General features: G+C 35.2%; 1 protein-coding gene across 1 annotated transcript in view; it reads right to left on the bottom strand.

The window, feature by feature from the left end:
* Window positions 1–17,346, bottom strand: part of PPP3CC (protein phosphatase 3 catalytic subunit gamma) — a 70,421-nt gene that overhangs the window by 24,100 nt on the left and 28,975 nt on the right. Inside the window, 4 exon segments of the mRNA XM_039868082.1 lie at window positions 438–577; window positions 2,068–2,180; window positions 2,183–2,214; window positions 10,313–10,428. Of these exon segments, the coding sequence (XP_039724016.1) occupies window positions 438–577; window positions 2,068–2,180; window positions 2,183–2,214; window positions 10,313–10,428 (401 nt within the window).

The following is a 17,346-nucleotide window of genomic DNA, read 5'->3' as shown; positions in this document are numbered from 1 at the left end:
CATGTCCCGGTCTTTTTATATCTTTGCCTGTATCAGTGGTTCCGAAAGCTGGAGAGCTTTTTTAAAAACAACAGGGTTCCCCATCTCAGATCTACCGAATCAGAATGTCTAGGGGAAGAGCCAAGAAATCTTTATTTTTTAAAAAAGTCTATAATGATGTTTGGGAACAAATAATCTAGATTGCTGAAAATCAGAAAACAACACTGAAACAATGCAAGGTGTTCTGTTCAGTCAGGTTGGGTATGCTACACTTATTGGGCATAAATCCTAATAAAATATGAAAACAAAGAAACAAGAGTTTTCTGCCTTCTATTAATCAAAAAATTAAACAAAAGTCCCGACGCCACACAAATTCAAGATATAAATACTTAAAAATAATTTGATAAACTATATTGCCATTTCCTTTCCCAACTCTATAATTCTAAAGGTTAGCTTACCTGTAAAAATAAGAGCACCCTCGGACAGTGTTGTGGGTATAGTGCTCCAAGGTCTTTTCATTGCCATAATCTTCTGAGGGGTCGGACCAAAGCAGGTCACACACTGGCCCAAAGGCTGGAGGTTCTTTAAACCTGTCTAACTAGAAGACAAGCAAAAGCCAAAAGAAAAAAAAATCATGAAAGCGAAAGTGCTTTTGAAAACTGGTATGGGTCAAAAACAAACAAACAAACAACCCTGCCACCCACCAAAATGTACTGGGAGAGAAAGCAATAAGTCCCAAAAATATTTTTCTGAAAGAAAATGAACATTTGACAAATTTAGGTACACAAATTCTATGATTTTTTGGTAATAATTTTTAAATAAATAGCCCTGCCTTTTTTGGTAATAATTTTTAAATAAATAGCCCTGCCTTTTTTGGTAATGAGTTTTAAATAAATATCCCTGCCATCCAACCATTCTGTAGAAAAAGGACCCCCTTACATCCTAATCTTAAAAGCAGTACATACTCATTTAATTCAAATATGAAATCAACCACTATGGAGATACTGTTTAGAAAGACTATAAAATAAAGTTCATTCAATTGCCTAGGGGAGCCAAAGTTACCAGGAGAGCAGGAAGGGTTTTACAGTGTTTCTGTTCGCTGTTTACCTCATTCCAATGGAGAGTTCTTTATTTAAAGCATGCTAGTCTTATTTTGTAAAGGGCTTTCATCCTTTCCACTCTATGCAGTGGAGGCATTTCAATATAAGTTATTAACTTAAGCCTCTAGTCACTGCTGCTTTGGTTAAAAACGAAGAAAAAACAAGTAACTAGAAGAGCTGAGTGCCAAGAAGAGGACTTCTACTAAGCAAAATTGATTAATACAATTGATTTAGAATTGTAAAATTCAAGACTTACTTATGTAAATGAGAAATGTTGGTTATTTAAAAGACCATAAGGCAAGGGGAAAAGGCAGGGCACACAGATACACCTTTTACCCTGAGGACAGTAATCAGTTTTATAAATCTCTAGTTTCAGGACCTATAGGACAGAGGTAAGATATACAAAGATAGAGGAGCAAAGACGGTAATGTAGAACAAAATAAGTAATGTAGAACAAAAGACTGGTCTTTTTTCAATCGGGAAGATACAGAATCCTAGAAGAAATAATCACCAACCAGGCAAGTGTAGCAATTAAACTCTATCACCTAAAATGTCAAAGCCAATGAATTTCAGAGTTGGGATAGTCCTCAGACCGTCCATTCCTACTTCCTCATTTCAGAGAAGAAACTGTGATCATCAGGTTAAGTGATTTGGTTAAGGTTACATAATTAATGGCAAGACCAGGATTTAGAACCCTGGTTTCCTTCCTTAAACCTTCTCACATGATTTAAAGTTTCAGGAATATACTCAAAAATGTTATGTTTCTATAGTTAGTAAAAGCACAGATTTCATTAAAAATTACAGAAATGTTAAAATGTTAACAGGGATTATCTCCCAATAATGAAATCACAAGTGATTTCCATTTTTTTACTTCTGATTATCTGTATTTAGAATTTTTCAGCAATAAAGACGTATTAGTTGACAGCAAAAATATATATATATATATATATGTATACACACCTCATGAGACTAATGAAAGATTACTTACTTTCCTAATGTCATCTAAACAAGTAATTTCAGGTGACATCCCTCCATGTACACACAGAAACTGCTGATTTAAGAGGGCAGCAAGAGGAAGACAGTCAAATGTATCCATACACGATCATACACCTGCTCAGAATATTTGATCTCGAACCTATCAAAAAAAAAAAAAACAGTCAAAAGAAGAAAAGCTAAAATTTATCATATAGGAAAACGGATATAGGCCAGAAGATTATGAAGCTACTTCAAAGCCATTTATTTCGGGCAAATTTGAAAACACAATCATGTTTGTAAAGATATTTTTGAAAAGTTGTGGCTGAAGAGTAAACACAACCTCTCTCCTTCTCTAAAGACAGGGATGACCTTGGATTAACTTTCTAGCTCTGTTGCCCTGGAAACCCGATAAGGTGACCGTCAGCTGTGTTATTAGGCAATGTTGCTTATGCATGCTGCTTATAGTAAAAGTTACACAACCATCTGGCAGTAAGCTATAGCTTTGGGCTTCTCTGAGTGCAGTGACTCGCAAAGTATGTCCCCGTGGGACCCTATAAGCTATGCCAAGAAAGTTTTTACAAGAGATACGGGTACTTGTAACGCATGCGGCTTCCAAGCCAGGGTGGCTCCCTAACCTGCCCAGTGCGGATATTTTTCCTTGCACCTAAACCGTGACTTGGAGGGGATGGGAGAAATGGAGGTGAGCGGCAGCAAATCTGTGAGGACTACTCCACTGGAAATGGATGCCTGGTGTAGCCCTTCCAGAAACATCTCCTAAGTAGGTGGAGGCCACGGAGAGTGCATGGTACTCCGAATATTTTGTTGGGTCTAAAAAGACCCCTTGGGAGTGCTGAAGATATGTAAATGGAAACTGGAGTTTTCAGTCATCGATAAAATGTCAATAATCTTTTTGCTCATGACTTTTAAGGTCTATAAGCAAATTATATCTTGGATCTGTTTTATGTAAAAACGTTCATCTTAATGAAATGTATTTTGATGTGGTTGTCATGTTGGGGCTACAGAACAAGGAAATACTCCAGTGGGCAGAGGGTGGGGTCTCCACAGTTACCAAGAAAGAACAGCTCATGAAATAATAGGTGGAAAACTGAAAAATGGCTTCGTTTAAAGAGAAAGCAATGGTTTCTTCTTCCTTGGCCTTGGATTTCAAAAAGTCAAGCCGTGCTTGGAGGGACACATCAGTAGAGAAGGCCAGAAGTCGTACAGGCATGCAGCCCTGCAGAACTATGAGCTCCTTCTCCTCTTCCAAGATTCTGTGAAGATGAGACAGAACCTACAGGGCTAGAGAACAAAGCTATAGCAAGTGAGTCAGCTTATCTGGTTGGTAATTATTTGTGTTTATTTCCTTCTTGTGACCTCCAAGCTTTCGGAAGACATGTTTAAGTATCAGAGCCTGGTTTTGACAAGGCTTTGGGGAATGAAGTGAAGGGTAATGGGTCCAGATTTGGGCAGAGTGCAGTACATGAGTGGCAGGAATGAGTGGGGACAGAGCCCTCAAGGGAAGGTGTAAACCAGTGGGCCACATTTGAGGTTACAGGCTTTCCTTGAATGTGAAGATCCTCTCTACTGCCAATTCTGGGTGATCAGGGTTTGAAGGCATTAAGGGGGTCTGCGGGTGTCTTTGGAAACTTTCAGAGCATTCTGCGTTCCTATGACAGCAGTTAAGATCATCAATTTTACAACATATGCTGACTCAACTATGACAGCCCAGTTAACAAGAGCCATGTTTTATGCATCTTTGTATCTCCTTACAATTATATCCCTATATTCTGCTTTGTATTTGAACACTATAAATTTTGGCTATTTCAAAAGTAGACCTAGCATTGGCCATAAAGGCTGTGGAAGAAAAAAGTCAAACAAAAAAAACCTTTCATTCCTGGCTAGTGATTGACTTTTTCTCCTTAAAATCCTTGGAGCCGGAACTTTCTGTTGTCCCTGTCAATAAGGAGTTCTTCTGTAACAGTCCTAAGGTTGCATATAGGCAGGGATTTGAATTACTTATTAATTCATGTTCCACAAAACCATTTTACACAAATAAGATGCCTCTCAACCTTAACAATGATTCCAAAGAATTCCTTAGCCTACTTCCAAAAGGACGCCGAGTCTGAAGAAAGACAGCAAGTAATACAGTGTCTTAACTTATTCTGCAAATTAAAACAAGAGGTGATGGATCAAATTAGGCAAAAAGAAGTTCATGTTATATAAACACATGACCAAATTAGGTTATAAAATGCTACCATTTTAATTTTCTTCAAGTATATGATATGTATATAAATACCAACATTTAAATTTTACATTTTCTGTATAATTTGGTATAGCAACATTTATTATATTATCTCCATTACTGAAATTTGCCGGAGGCTTACACCGTGCATGTGCCCTCAGCAAGCTACGTCTTCAACACACTACAGGGGTCGAGAGAGCAGAGTCCAGAACCTGACTGCCCAGGCCTGACCTTCGGCTCCCCGCACTCACCAGCGAGGGTACTTTGAACAAATTACTTCTCTCTCTGTGCCTGGATCGCCTCACCTATAAAATGGGCGTAATTATAGTATTACCTACATTACAAGGTTGCTGGGAGGATTAAAGGAATTCACATATGTTAAAAGCTTTGAATAATGTCTGGCACACGGCAAGAACTATATAAGTGTTAACCAATAAAATTACCTTATTAAATCCACACAGAAACCCTGTTAAGTAGGCACAATTTACTAGCTTTATTAAAAAGCTGAGGAAATCGGGCTGACTTGCCCAAAGTTGCAAGCTAGTAAGTGGCAGAACGGGAATTTGAACCTGTTCATGCCCTTAACGCCATGTAATACTCTTCCTGATCATTGTTTTTAAATTAAATATTTCATAGGAGAATCTAAATAGCCAACTACATAATTCCCAAAGGTTAAATTAGCTGACTCATGCACTTTATTTTCACGACAAATGTTAAGATCTAGCTCATAAAACAATTATTTCCATAATAAAGGAAAAAATGCATGTCAGTCATAGGATCCACCGATACAAGTTCTAACTAGAATCAGTAATACGACATTAACAAAACAAAATTATCAACAGTTTTTGAAAGTAATTTTGAGGGGCAGCATTATTTACAAGAAACCACAACCTGGTCTAGCCATTGATTATATGTTTGTTTTAATTTTATGTGTTTTCACTATTTAAAACAAAGGTAATACATTTACACAGCTCAAAATCTATAAGCTACAAAAGGACACAGTGTCTCCTACACTCTCTCTGCAGGCACCCGGTATTACCAGTTCCTTGGTGTCTTTACAAAGCTAGTTGATACATACAAGTGCAGACATGTATATCTGTTCTCTTTTCACACCATCCTTTTATTTTTTACGTAAGTGGCAGCATCTATACACTGTTTTGTACTTAACATATTTTGGAGATCATACTACATGTTTGTATGAAGAGCTTTGTAATTATGTTTTTTATATCTACATAGTATTTAACTTAACAGACATACCACAAGCTAACCATACCAATCTCTTAATACTATAAGTAATGCTGTAATGAACAATGACAAACGATATCTGTTTATTTTTTTAAAAATCATAACAATACCGTTTCATTAGCAAAATTATAAGAGTTTCTGGAACCTATCAGTAAGCTGGTTAATTACACATCACAAAATAGCTCATGGAAACAAGAAATTAATTTACTTTAGAAATTTGGACCCAAGGCTATGAGATGGGGTCATAAAAGTACTAGGTTTCTTGCTTTCCAAGTACATAAAAATAAATGTTTTTGCAAAGGTGAGTACGTCAAAAATTAACTGGAATACTTTTCTCTGCTACTCAAATTATCTCTGGATTTAAAAGGAATACAAAAAAAAATTTGCAGCATAAAGCAATTTAAGAATTAATATAAGAAGAGCCTCCATCTGCCCGCTTTAGAAATATTACCAAGATTGCAGCTGCACAATCTGGAAGTGAGCATCACTTAGCAGTAATTATAAGGTGCTGATTCGAAAAGCCACAGTGGCCCTTTAAGAGAGATTGGCTTATCAGTAAAAACATCCATGCAAAGCAGCACACATGCTCTTTCCTTATATAGAAATAAAATTTGAAATTGTACTTGAATTTGTGTGCTTGTTCCAATGTTTATTTACATTTCAGAGGCAGCATCAGAATGAAACAGATGGAGTATCTTGGTACATAAGAGAAAAATAAAGAAACCTGGTTTAACTAAATTAAACCATGTGAAAAGCAAATAAAAATCCGAGATAAGAAATTCTGTGCAAAATGAGACACTTAAAATTTGTTTCCCAAACCTACTGTCCCATCTTCTAAAAATAGTGAGAACCAATTATACTAGTCCAAAAAAAAACCAAAAACAACAAAAACTCTAAGAAAACAGCAGAAGAATTAGATAAAATGTTACCTATGAGAACTGAACCTTAATTCAGAATGCAGACATCCACAGACAGCTTTCTTCATTACCTACCTATTGCAAAATAGTGAGCATTCCAAAGCCTTTGTTAACTTCTTGACATGTATTATTTAATTTTCCCAGATAAAGAAATACAGGTGTGATGAGGAATACTCTAATAGTCGACTTAGAAAAACAATGTGAAATATTTCTAATTTTTAAACTACTTGGTGAAATGGTTCTCAAATGACAAGTAGGAGATAACTCCCAAGCCTCCAGGGCAGGCCTTCTTGACCAGCAGCATGTAGCTGAATTACCTGGGGTGCTTTCAAAAGCCTTTCAAATGCTTGGGCCCCAATAGGGTAATTTTAAAGTTACCAGTTTAAAAAGTTTTTTATAATAGCAGTGCATGGTGGTGATGAAAGATAATTCAAGCAGTACTATGGGAGGATATAAATTAAAAGTACAAGTCCTCTTGATGCAACTGCCCACAAGTAATCACTACTACCAATTTCTTCTATACATTATACATTTCTAATTTACAAAAGACATCACACTACACATTCTGCAAATGGTTTCTATCATCTAACAATATATTTGAGCATCACTCCATATCAGTACATCTAGATCCACCTTGATCTTTCAATAGCCACCTAGTATTCCATTTAAAATGTACTATCACTTATTTAAGCAGTCTTAATGACATTTAGATTCTCTCTCTTGCTTGCTATTACAAGTAACACTACAATGAACATTCTTATACATCCATATTTTATTGTCTTTTTTTTTAATAGTACATAGTGTGGTAGGCAGAATTCTAAAATGATCTACGCCTTTGTATAATCTGTGTCCCTTAGAGTAGGTAGAACCTGTGACTATGCTGAGATTTCCATGAATACACCTCCTTATGGCAAAAAAGGAGTCTCCTGGGTGGGCCTGACTTAATCAGTGAGTCTTTGAAAAAACAGAGTTTTCACCAGCTGGCTAATCGCAGAAAAGGAAAGCAGAGAGATGCATTCGGGCAGCCTGGAAAAGAGCAGACATCTACGTTGTGACTACCTATGTGGCCGCATGGCAAGTTAGAAGCTGAGGGCAGTCCCTGGCCAACAGCTAGCAGGAAAATGGGGACCTTAATCCTAGAGTCACAGGATTGCCAAAACTACTGAACTTGGAGAAAGACCCCAAGATCCAGAAGAGAACTGCAGCCCTGGCAACGCCTTGATTTTGGTTCCACGAGACCCTGAGCATTCAGCCACACTGTACCTGGACTTCTGACCTATAGTAACTGTGAGATAATAAATGTGCAGTTTTAAGCAGCTAAACTTGTAGTAATTTGTTTCTTGTGTTTTTGAGACTGAAAAAAAGTAAGATTTATTGAAAGTTCCTTCCTTAGTTCGCCTTCCTTCCTTCCCTCCCTCTCCTCCCCTCCCTCTCCCTTCTTCCTGCTTCCTTCCTTCCACCTATAGCATCTGGTCTTCCTAGGTGGTCTCCCATCCAAGTACTAACTAGACCCTGCTTAGCTTCCGAGATCAGATGGGATTGGGCGTGGTCAGGGTGGCATGGCCCTAGACTTGAAAGTACATTTTAGAAGGAGACTGAGCCACTAAGGAAGGCTGCAGCACTCTGGAATTTAGGAGATAAGGAGATAAAAAGGGAGGGGCGGGTTTCCAGACAGGCATGCTGTAACCAAATTTGTAGTAATTTGTTATTCAGCATTAAAAAACCAATACAATCTACATGATAAATTCCTAGCTGTCAAAATGCTTACAGATATTCCAAAATTGTTCTTCAAATACTTTATATCATTTTAAACACTCATCAACAGTAGATCTATTTTTTTTTAACTTCCTGATTATTATCTACTGATTTACAATGTTTACCACAATAAGTCCCAAGGGCTGGAATGATCTGTATTTTACACATTTGTAGCTGACTTTTCTGTCAAAGGGATTTTTTTTTTAAAGTGTTCTTACCCTAAAATTTCTTGTAATAAGAACAATTTTTCTTTTCAGGCTCTACTAGGAGGATGGTTGTCTTTACAACTACCAACTTCAATGAAGGAAGCTATTGGTAATGAGAGTTAATATGAGCATATGGGACACTATCAAACTGTTTAATACACCTATAAGTAAAAGGATTGGTAATGAGAGTTAATATGAACATATGGGACACTATCAAACTGTTTAATACACCTATAAGTAAAAGGATTTTGTCAGGGGTTGGATAAAGACTAAGTCGCTGAAAACAAATTTAAATGTATCTCTTTAAAAAAAAAGAAAAAAGTATTTCTTTCACCTTTGAATATTCTTTTGGGAATAAAGCTTTAAATATCTTATATTCCTCCAAGATAATAATCTGAAGAAAAATCTGAATAGGACACAAAGTAAAATCCATGATCAAAATATCGATTATAGAAACACCAGAGTTATTTTTATGTATTCAGGATCATTTTGGGGGAGATAGATTTTAGAGCCAGACAGGACCCAAGAGATTAAGTTTAACTTCCTTGTTTTACAGAGACTATGCTAATATTTCAGAAATCGAAAAAGGTATAATTTTGTTTTTTTAATTTCAGTATTTTCCTTTCACTGTATAAACTGATATATAATTTTTTGGAGGACTATTTCAAATATGTATCAAAAATCCTTAAAATGTTCATGTCCTCTGACCTAGTAAATCCCTTCTGAGAGTTTATTCTAATGATACAAATCATAGATGATCATTCATTCAACAAATTAATTGAAGCCATATTTATTAAACATCTCTTATGAGTTTTTAGATACTATTTTGGGAAAACAAGACTGAACGAAACAGGTCCCTGCCATCATGAAGTTTAAATTCTGATAGGAGATTAAGACAATAAACAAATATATTAAAAATATATGTTTTATATATAGAATACATATATTTTAGATGTTGATAGATACTATGAAATAAAAAGCAGGGTGTGAGAGTTAAATGATGAGACTTTAATTTAGAAAAAGCAACCAGAGAAGAAACTGTCTGAAGAAATAACATGAATGAAGTAAGGATATAAGTCTTATAAGCAGATATTTGGGGAAATGAGAAAGAAAAAGTACAAATGCTCTAGGGCAAGTTCTCCTAAACACTCCCAATATAGTCATCATCACACCGGATGTCAGTTAAGAGCCAACTGTAAGTACCTAGATCTGGTCAAAGAAATCTGTGAGATTCAAAAACAATTTATCAGCTAGTAATGTTTTGACTTTCAAAAAATTCTACCTTTAATAATAAGCTTTTTTACTATTACAGTATTACTTATAGTTGGAAAAAATCTAAATGTCCTATAGTTGTTATTAAACTGTTTACATACATGATAAAGTGGAATACTTTAAAAACATTAAAATAACATTTTAAAATCACATTAAAAAATATTTAATCATATGGAAAAATGCTCTTACATAAGGTGAAAAGAGCAATTAATTAAACAGTACATATCATATGAGCCCGATTTTATTAAAATATATATACTTATATATTTATTTATAATAGGTTTTTATATATACAAAAAAGAATAGAAGACTATGTCCCAAATATTGAGATAATAGTGATTATCTTTAACTGGTATAATTGTGAACAATTTTGATCTTTTTCGGACTTTTCTGCTTTCCAAATATCCTAAATGTATTACTTTATAAACATAAGGGGGAAACCCCAGAGTTATTTTCAAAACAAATGTGTTAAAAGGTGGAATCTCAGTTCTTACCAGGGGAAAAAAAAAACAAAAAAACCAGGAAGCATCTGAGGCCCATTGGTTTCTTTTTTCTTTATGTTTGATTCACTTTGGGATTGGGTAAAGGGTAACTAGAAAAGTTCTGAAGAAGCGGTTATACTTACATTCCTGTTTGAAGGTGAAGTATTCTGTAAGATGCCTGCATTCATGATTTCCCCGAAGTAGAAACAACGTTTTGGGATGGTTTATCTTTAAACTCCATAAATACAGTACACACTACAAGACAAATACAAGCATAAAATGTTTATTTATGACTATGATAACACATCAATGATTTATATAAATTCAAATGATTTGTTTTAACGGTATATCTAATTACTATTCCCAAGTTGAAACATGAAACCTTAGGCCTTTGAATGTGATATGCTATTGCCCTAGAATTTGACAGAGCGTAGATTAGCCTTCATAGAAACCTCTCCTTAATTTCTGTCTCCATGTTCTATCCAAATGTCTAGAACTCTGTGACAAAGCCACCCACACATACATAGCTCTAAAACTTCTTTCATTTAATATAGAAACACTAAAGACATTTCTGCTAAAATCAGGAACAGGGCAAAGATATCCACCATCTCTGTTACTGTATTCAACACTGTACTAGAGTATTAGCCAAAGGAGTTAGACAAAAGAAATCAACTAGAAGCGTAAGAATGGGTAAAGAAAAAAAAAATTAAACTCTCTCTATTTGCAGATGATATAATATGATAGTATACCTGAAAAACTCCAGAAAAAGCAATGATAACATTTAAATAATAAAACAATTCAGTAACATGACAGGATATAAAATTAACATACAAAATCAAGTCTTCATGTACACAAGCAATAAATAGGACACGATAGTAGAGAAAACTCCATTTACAACAGCAGTAAAGAAGATTTAAAACACAGGAATAAATTTAACAAGAAATGTGCAAATCTCATACCAGGAAAAATTTAGAACACTCTTGAAAGACACAAAGTAGATATGAACAAATAGAAAGACATTCTCTATTCTTGGATAGGACATTAAAAGATTATATTTCTTCCTAATTTAATTTATAAAATCATTGCAATGCCAATAAAAATACCAACAAGTTATTCTATGGTATTAGACGAGCTGATACTAAAATTTACATGAAAAAATAAACATGCAAGAACAGTCAGGAAACAGCCAGAAAAACAGTGAAAAGGAGGAATTATGAATGGGGACCAGCCCTATCAGATGTTAAAACATACTATAAAGTTTCTATAATTAAAGTAGTGGTACTAGCACATATATAGGTAAATATACCAATGGAATAAAATAGTCCAGAAATTAATCCAAGTACATATAAAAATTTGGTATATAATAAAGGTAGCATCCTAAATCACTAAGATAATGATGTACTTCTTTAAAAATGTCTCTGGGACACTGGTGCTATTTCAAAAAAAAATTAGATCCATATCTCACATAATACATAATAGATGACAAATGGATATGGGCTCTAAATATATCAAAATGAACCACACAAGTTCTAGACGAAAACACACAGGTGATTTCTTTAGCCTTAGTGTGGCGAAAAACTTTGTAACTAATCACTAAAAATCTGAAGGCGAATAAAGAAAAGAGGGTAAATCTGACTATATTTAAAAAATTGCATGGTAAAAAAGAATTTGGCAAAAACTGACATATTCACTTAACTTTTGATAACTTCTAGGAGCCTACACAGAAAATACACTTTGGACAATAAGAAAATTCACAAGGTTGCAGCATTGTTTGTAAGAGCAAAATACTGGAAACAACCTAAATGATCATACGCAGGAGAGAGGTTGGGCAGATTATGAGACACTCACACAATGAAGTATGAAGCTATGAAAAGAAAGAGTGGGAAAGATCTCTTTTAACTGATTTGGAGTGATTTCCAGGATATGTTGGGTGAAAAAAGCAAAGTACAAAAGAGTATCTACAGTATTTTACCAACAATGTAATAAAGAAGGGGATATAAGAAATACACGTTATCTGCTCATGTGTACCTAAGAAATACCTGAAACATAAACTAAAGAGACTGGTTACTGGCGTAGAGAGGGGTGGGAAGGAGGGGGAACTGGGAACAGGTGAAGAGCAATGAGGAAGACTGACACTTCCTGAAGCATACCCTTTTGTACAGCTTTGACATCGAGAACCACAGCAAGGTTTTACATGTGCGCCCCTTCCCCCCAAAAAGTAACTGAATCAACCAGGATATAAAAGAAACCCAAAATGAAATATAAACAATAACAAATGAACCTAATTGTATTATAAATAGATAACAAAGCAACAAAGGAGGAGATGGGGGGAAAAGGACCCAAGTAACTTTGGAAAACAGCATTTTGACTGCAAACTACAAGGCTAAAGACATAAAGAAATGTACACAAATACTGTAACTGTAGTTAATAAATCTGGTTTTCACAATATAGCTGGCTGTCATGTACTTATTATACTAGGACTGAACAGACAAGTGAATATATTGTACATAATGAGAGCCAGAAAAGGGGGAAGTGATGGTTTGGAATCTGAGGTATCATATGAACTCATGCTTTTTTAGATATACACAGATAGAAAAAGAAAATAAGTAAAAATGTGAGTGTACAGGTTAGTGTACATATATTTATTTCCTAGCTCTTTCTGGCTGAGAGAGCCTAGGACCTCAAAAGCATTATGTATACTGATCTGGGGATTATAAATACATTTTAGCAAGGAGGCATATAAGCAAATACAAAATTCATGAATAATGAAGATCAATAATATATACTAATCATGAAATATACATATCTAACATACAGCCTCAAAACACAAGCAACAATTGACAGGACTAGAACCTCTCCTGCATGTGGGGTCTCTGACTCTCTCATGTATGCAGGGTTCCCATATATGTGTATGTATTAAACTTGGTTGTTATCTCTTGCTAACCTCTCTCATGTCAATTTGATTACCAGAGAGAAGAACCTCAAGGGTAGAGGAAAGGCTGTTCCTCCCCCACAACACAAAGGCACATCTCAGGGTAACTCATTCTGAACCACACAAAAGTATATCTCTATGATGCACCCAACCACTTAGGTGCAATTGTTTTGTTTTGTTTTTTAATTAAACTTGTGAGTCAGTTTAAAGACCCTTAAAAACCCATATTGAAATACATTTGTCGTTTTACGCCAAGATTGGGAAAAATTCTTCAGAGCTGGCTCTTAATAACTGTTTGCCAAGTTGAAAAACATCCCATAAAGAATAAGACTTTACTGATATTACTAAAGATGAAAAAATTTCCAGCAAACTCTGAAGGTACTTCCAAGAGGAGACTTATAAAAATGGAGAAAATACAATGAAATTGAAGAAAAGCACATTAAAAAAACCCAACACAATAGTAAGTTGAATCTAGCATTCTGCAATTATGTAAAATAAAAACACCTCCCCCCCAAAATTTTGACAAGACGATGGTGAGAAATAGATATAGAAATAATTGTAGTTGGAGATTTTGACAGAAATCCAAAAGTAACTCAGTTCTAGTAGACAAAAATAATCCAAGTTACAGAGAACAATTCAAACAGAGAATGCATTTTTTCCAAATACATATGAGATAGTAACAAAAATCGACTAGGCACTGCCTCACAAAGGGAGTCTCCATAAATTCCAAAGAGGGGATATTACTCAGATGATGTTCTCTGATCAAATTATATTAATTAGAATCGGTAACAAAATACTAACTCCAAAAAAATCTCATATGACTGGAAAGAAAAAACATAACACACTTCATTGTCCTAAGGTTACAGAGAATTCTTAAAATATAAAACGCCGAATGATAATAAAAACAATACATGTCAAAATCTGCGGGATTCGGATAAAGCAGCACTTAAAGGGAAATGTACGGTGATAAGCACATTTATTTCTTAAAAATAGATTATGTAAATATGCTTGTATACGCTTAACCTACCTCTGAAAGAACGCACAAGAAACTCTTAACACTGATTATGAGAGTGAAATGACTAACCTGTGAGGAGATGTTCAATTTCATTAGGAATTAGAAAAATATTAATTGAAACAACAATAAGTTACTACTTTATACCCGTCATTTTGGTAAATATTAGAAAATGAAGATGAAACCAAATTCTGGAGAAAGGGATGTAAGGAAATAGGAACTCTTAGGTAAGAGTATAGATGGGTACAGTTACCTATCCCGAAGAGTGATCTGGCAATAGTCAGTTCAAATATAAAGGCATATACCCTTTTCCCATTCTTGTTCATAAACCATAGAGAAATTAAGACATGAGACCATAAGTTGATTTATATCATAAGCGATGTGCATTATAGAAAGAAACTGGAGACAACTGTTTTTGAACAAGCTCTCGAGGTATTTATGATGCACACTAAAGTTTGGGAACCGCTGAACAGCACTATAACATTTATGTAAAACTGAAATACTTTATCCATAAACACTTTATGTTAAAATATTAATATATGTATTCTGAGGCATGTACCAAATATAATAGAAACATGTCTGGTGGGGAGAGAGAGCAACGAAAACAGAGGTCATAGATAAGAAAGGAAAAGATAGAGGGACTTTGCAAACATGGGTAATAAATGTGCCATGACCCCAGGAGCTTGATTAATTCAACTGAGATTTTACCACCTCCCAAAAAATAAAGACCTCAAAATTCTGAATCCAAATGCTTCTCCATATGCCTAATCTAAGTCACCAACATCTCTAGCCCATTCTTACTGCATTAGATTCCTACTGGTCTCCCTGTATCCACTCACAGGCTCCTATAGTCAATTCACATGACATACGAGGCAGAGTAACTGTTGTAAAACATAAATGTGAACGTGTCACTTTCCTGCTAAAAAAAAAAAAAATTCCAATGGCTTCCTATCGTATTCAGAATAAAACTCAAAACTCCTTACTATGGTTTGCAAGGCCTGACATGACCAAAGCCCCGCCCAGCTCTCTGATCTCTGATCTCTGATACATCAGGGCACCTTCCCCTTACTCATTACCGCCCTGCCACACTAGCCTTTTTACTATTGATGAACTGCCTTTATCTTGGCTTCTGCCTCAGAGTTTGTACACTTGTGTCCTCTGCCTAGAATGTACCCCACAACCTCCTCTTCTCTGCATGGTCCATTCCCTCAGGTCATACGAGTTCCTGTCCAAATGCTGCCTCCTCAGACAGGCCTTCCCTGACCTCCATCGAAATTAGCTGCTCCTGTCCCCCTTTAGCACCCTACCCTGATTTGATTTTCGCAGACATGAAACAAATATATAATGCTGTTCTTCTCATTAAAAACACAATAAAGAACTTGGCTTTGCTTATTCATCCCCATATTCCCAGAATTTAACAATGGTTCTCAACATAGGTACTACTAACCACTAGAAAAGCATAATTTTTGTTGTTTAGGAGTCTTTCATAGTGCAGGATGTTTTGTATACCTGGACCCTGCTCATTAAATGCCAGTGGAAACTCTCAATTATTGTGACAAAATATTCATTCATATGTCATTGTACATAATTATGGGTACATCTGAAGTATAATTTCTCAAAGATGGAATTATTAGGTCAAAAATATTTATATATTTTCTTTGAGACAGGTATTATAAAATATAAAACTTAAATACATAGACACATACAAATACACCTACATGACTTTTTTCTTTTTTTGATTGACTTTTGTCTTTAACATAACTTACACAAAGTATTCCAAGGAAAAAGTACATTAAATTCATATATAAACTTAGCACTACCTCTTTTCTATATTTACCTTTCCCAACCAAGAACATTATATATCTTTTGATTTTATTTAGGTCTTTACTTCTGCCTCTTGAAATAACCGACTCATGTTTTTGAAGTAATGTGCTATATAAAAGCACAAACCATACCCACGCTACAATGTAATTTGGTTGATATACTTCTCAGTTTCTAATCTCAAGTATTATTTCCTTATATTATACATCAGGATGCAACTGTGTAATTACCTTGTAAAATTCCATGACAAGGTCATGATTATCAGATCTATCCAGACACTCAATTACTTCTTTATTTCTGTGTGAAGAGAATTTTTACTCCATTTCAAGAATCATTTCGGTATGCCAACAACTGTTCAACGGCCGGTCATGTGATAACATTTACATTACCTGGAAATATGGTATCATTTCCTCTTTGGTGGCTTCTGTGCATTTAGCACAAGATATCCTATGCTGAAAATGTTCCTTTTAATCTTTTCTCTTACTTAAAAATCAATTAAAGGAAACTAAAATTTAGCTTCCTCTACCACAGAGTAAGTACTTTCTAATAGGTACAAATGAAGAAGAAACATCAAAAGGCTTAGAAAAAGTGAAACTTTACTATTCTGTTTTATCAGTGACATTTGGATCAGTCCCTGGTGTACTAATCAAAGCCTGCAATGCTTTAGGAAAGATGAATGCTTGCTCTGGGCATGAAAAAAATTATCATGCCTTGACTCTCTCATATAAGCTCAAGGAAAGATTACTAGTAGGGAAAGAGAAAACAAAGTGAAATAAAGTTCTGTGAAAACAACTTGGCGATATGTATCAAAAGTTTTAAAAATGCTCACACTCTTTCAAATAATTCACTTATAAGAATCCAACTTAAGGAAAAATCAGAAATGTTATCAAAGATATATTTAAAAAGATGTTAACTGCAGCAATACAGAGCGCAGAAATCATTGTAAAACAGCCTTCTACCACTTACAGTACAATTAATATAATATCCAATTAACTGTTGCTAAATATCTCACAAAACAAGAAGTATGGAGCGAAGATGTCCAGGTTTAGTGTACCAGCTCAACGTTGTCACCGAGAAACCATGCCCTCTCTACCGCTCTAATTTGCGGATTCAGAGCAGGTCTGCTTTTCGTCCTTAGTTAGAGCACGTCCTCACGGTCACAAAATGGCTGCTATAGTACACACACCCACATTTGAAATGACACAGTGGAAAGGGGGTCCAATAGCTTTTACCTTGCAAGAGTCTCACACACACACACACACACAACACAATCACCACCACCACCATCAAAAAACAGACAAACAAAAAACACCCAGTGGAATTTCCTTTATATTCGACTGGGCCAAACAAGGTCCCAAGTTTACCCCTAGACCAACCCTCTGGTGACAGGGAATGGATTGCCGTAACT

This window comes from Pteropus medius, unplaced genomic scaffold, assembly GCF_902729225.1.
Source record: "Pteropus medius unplaced genomic scaffold, Ma_sr-lr_union100, whole genome shotgun sequence".
NCBI lineage: Eukaryota > Metazoa > Chordata > Mammalia > Chiroptera > Pteropodidae > Pteropus > Pteropus medius.
This window is presented reverse-complemented; position numbering and strand designations above follow the sequence as displayed.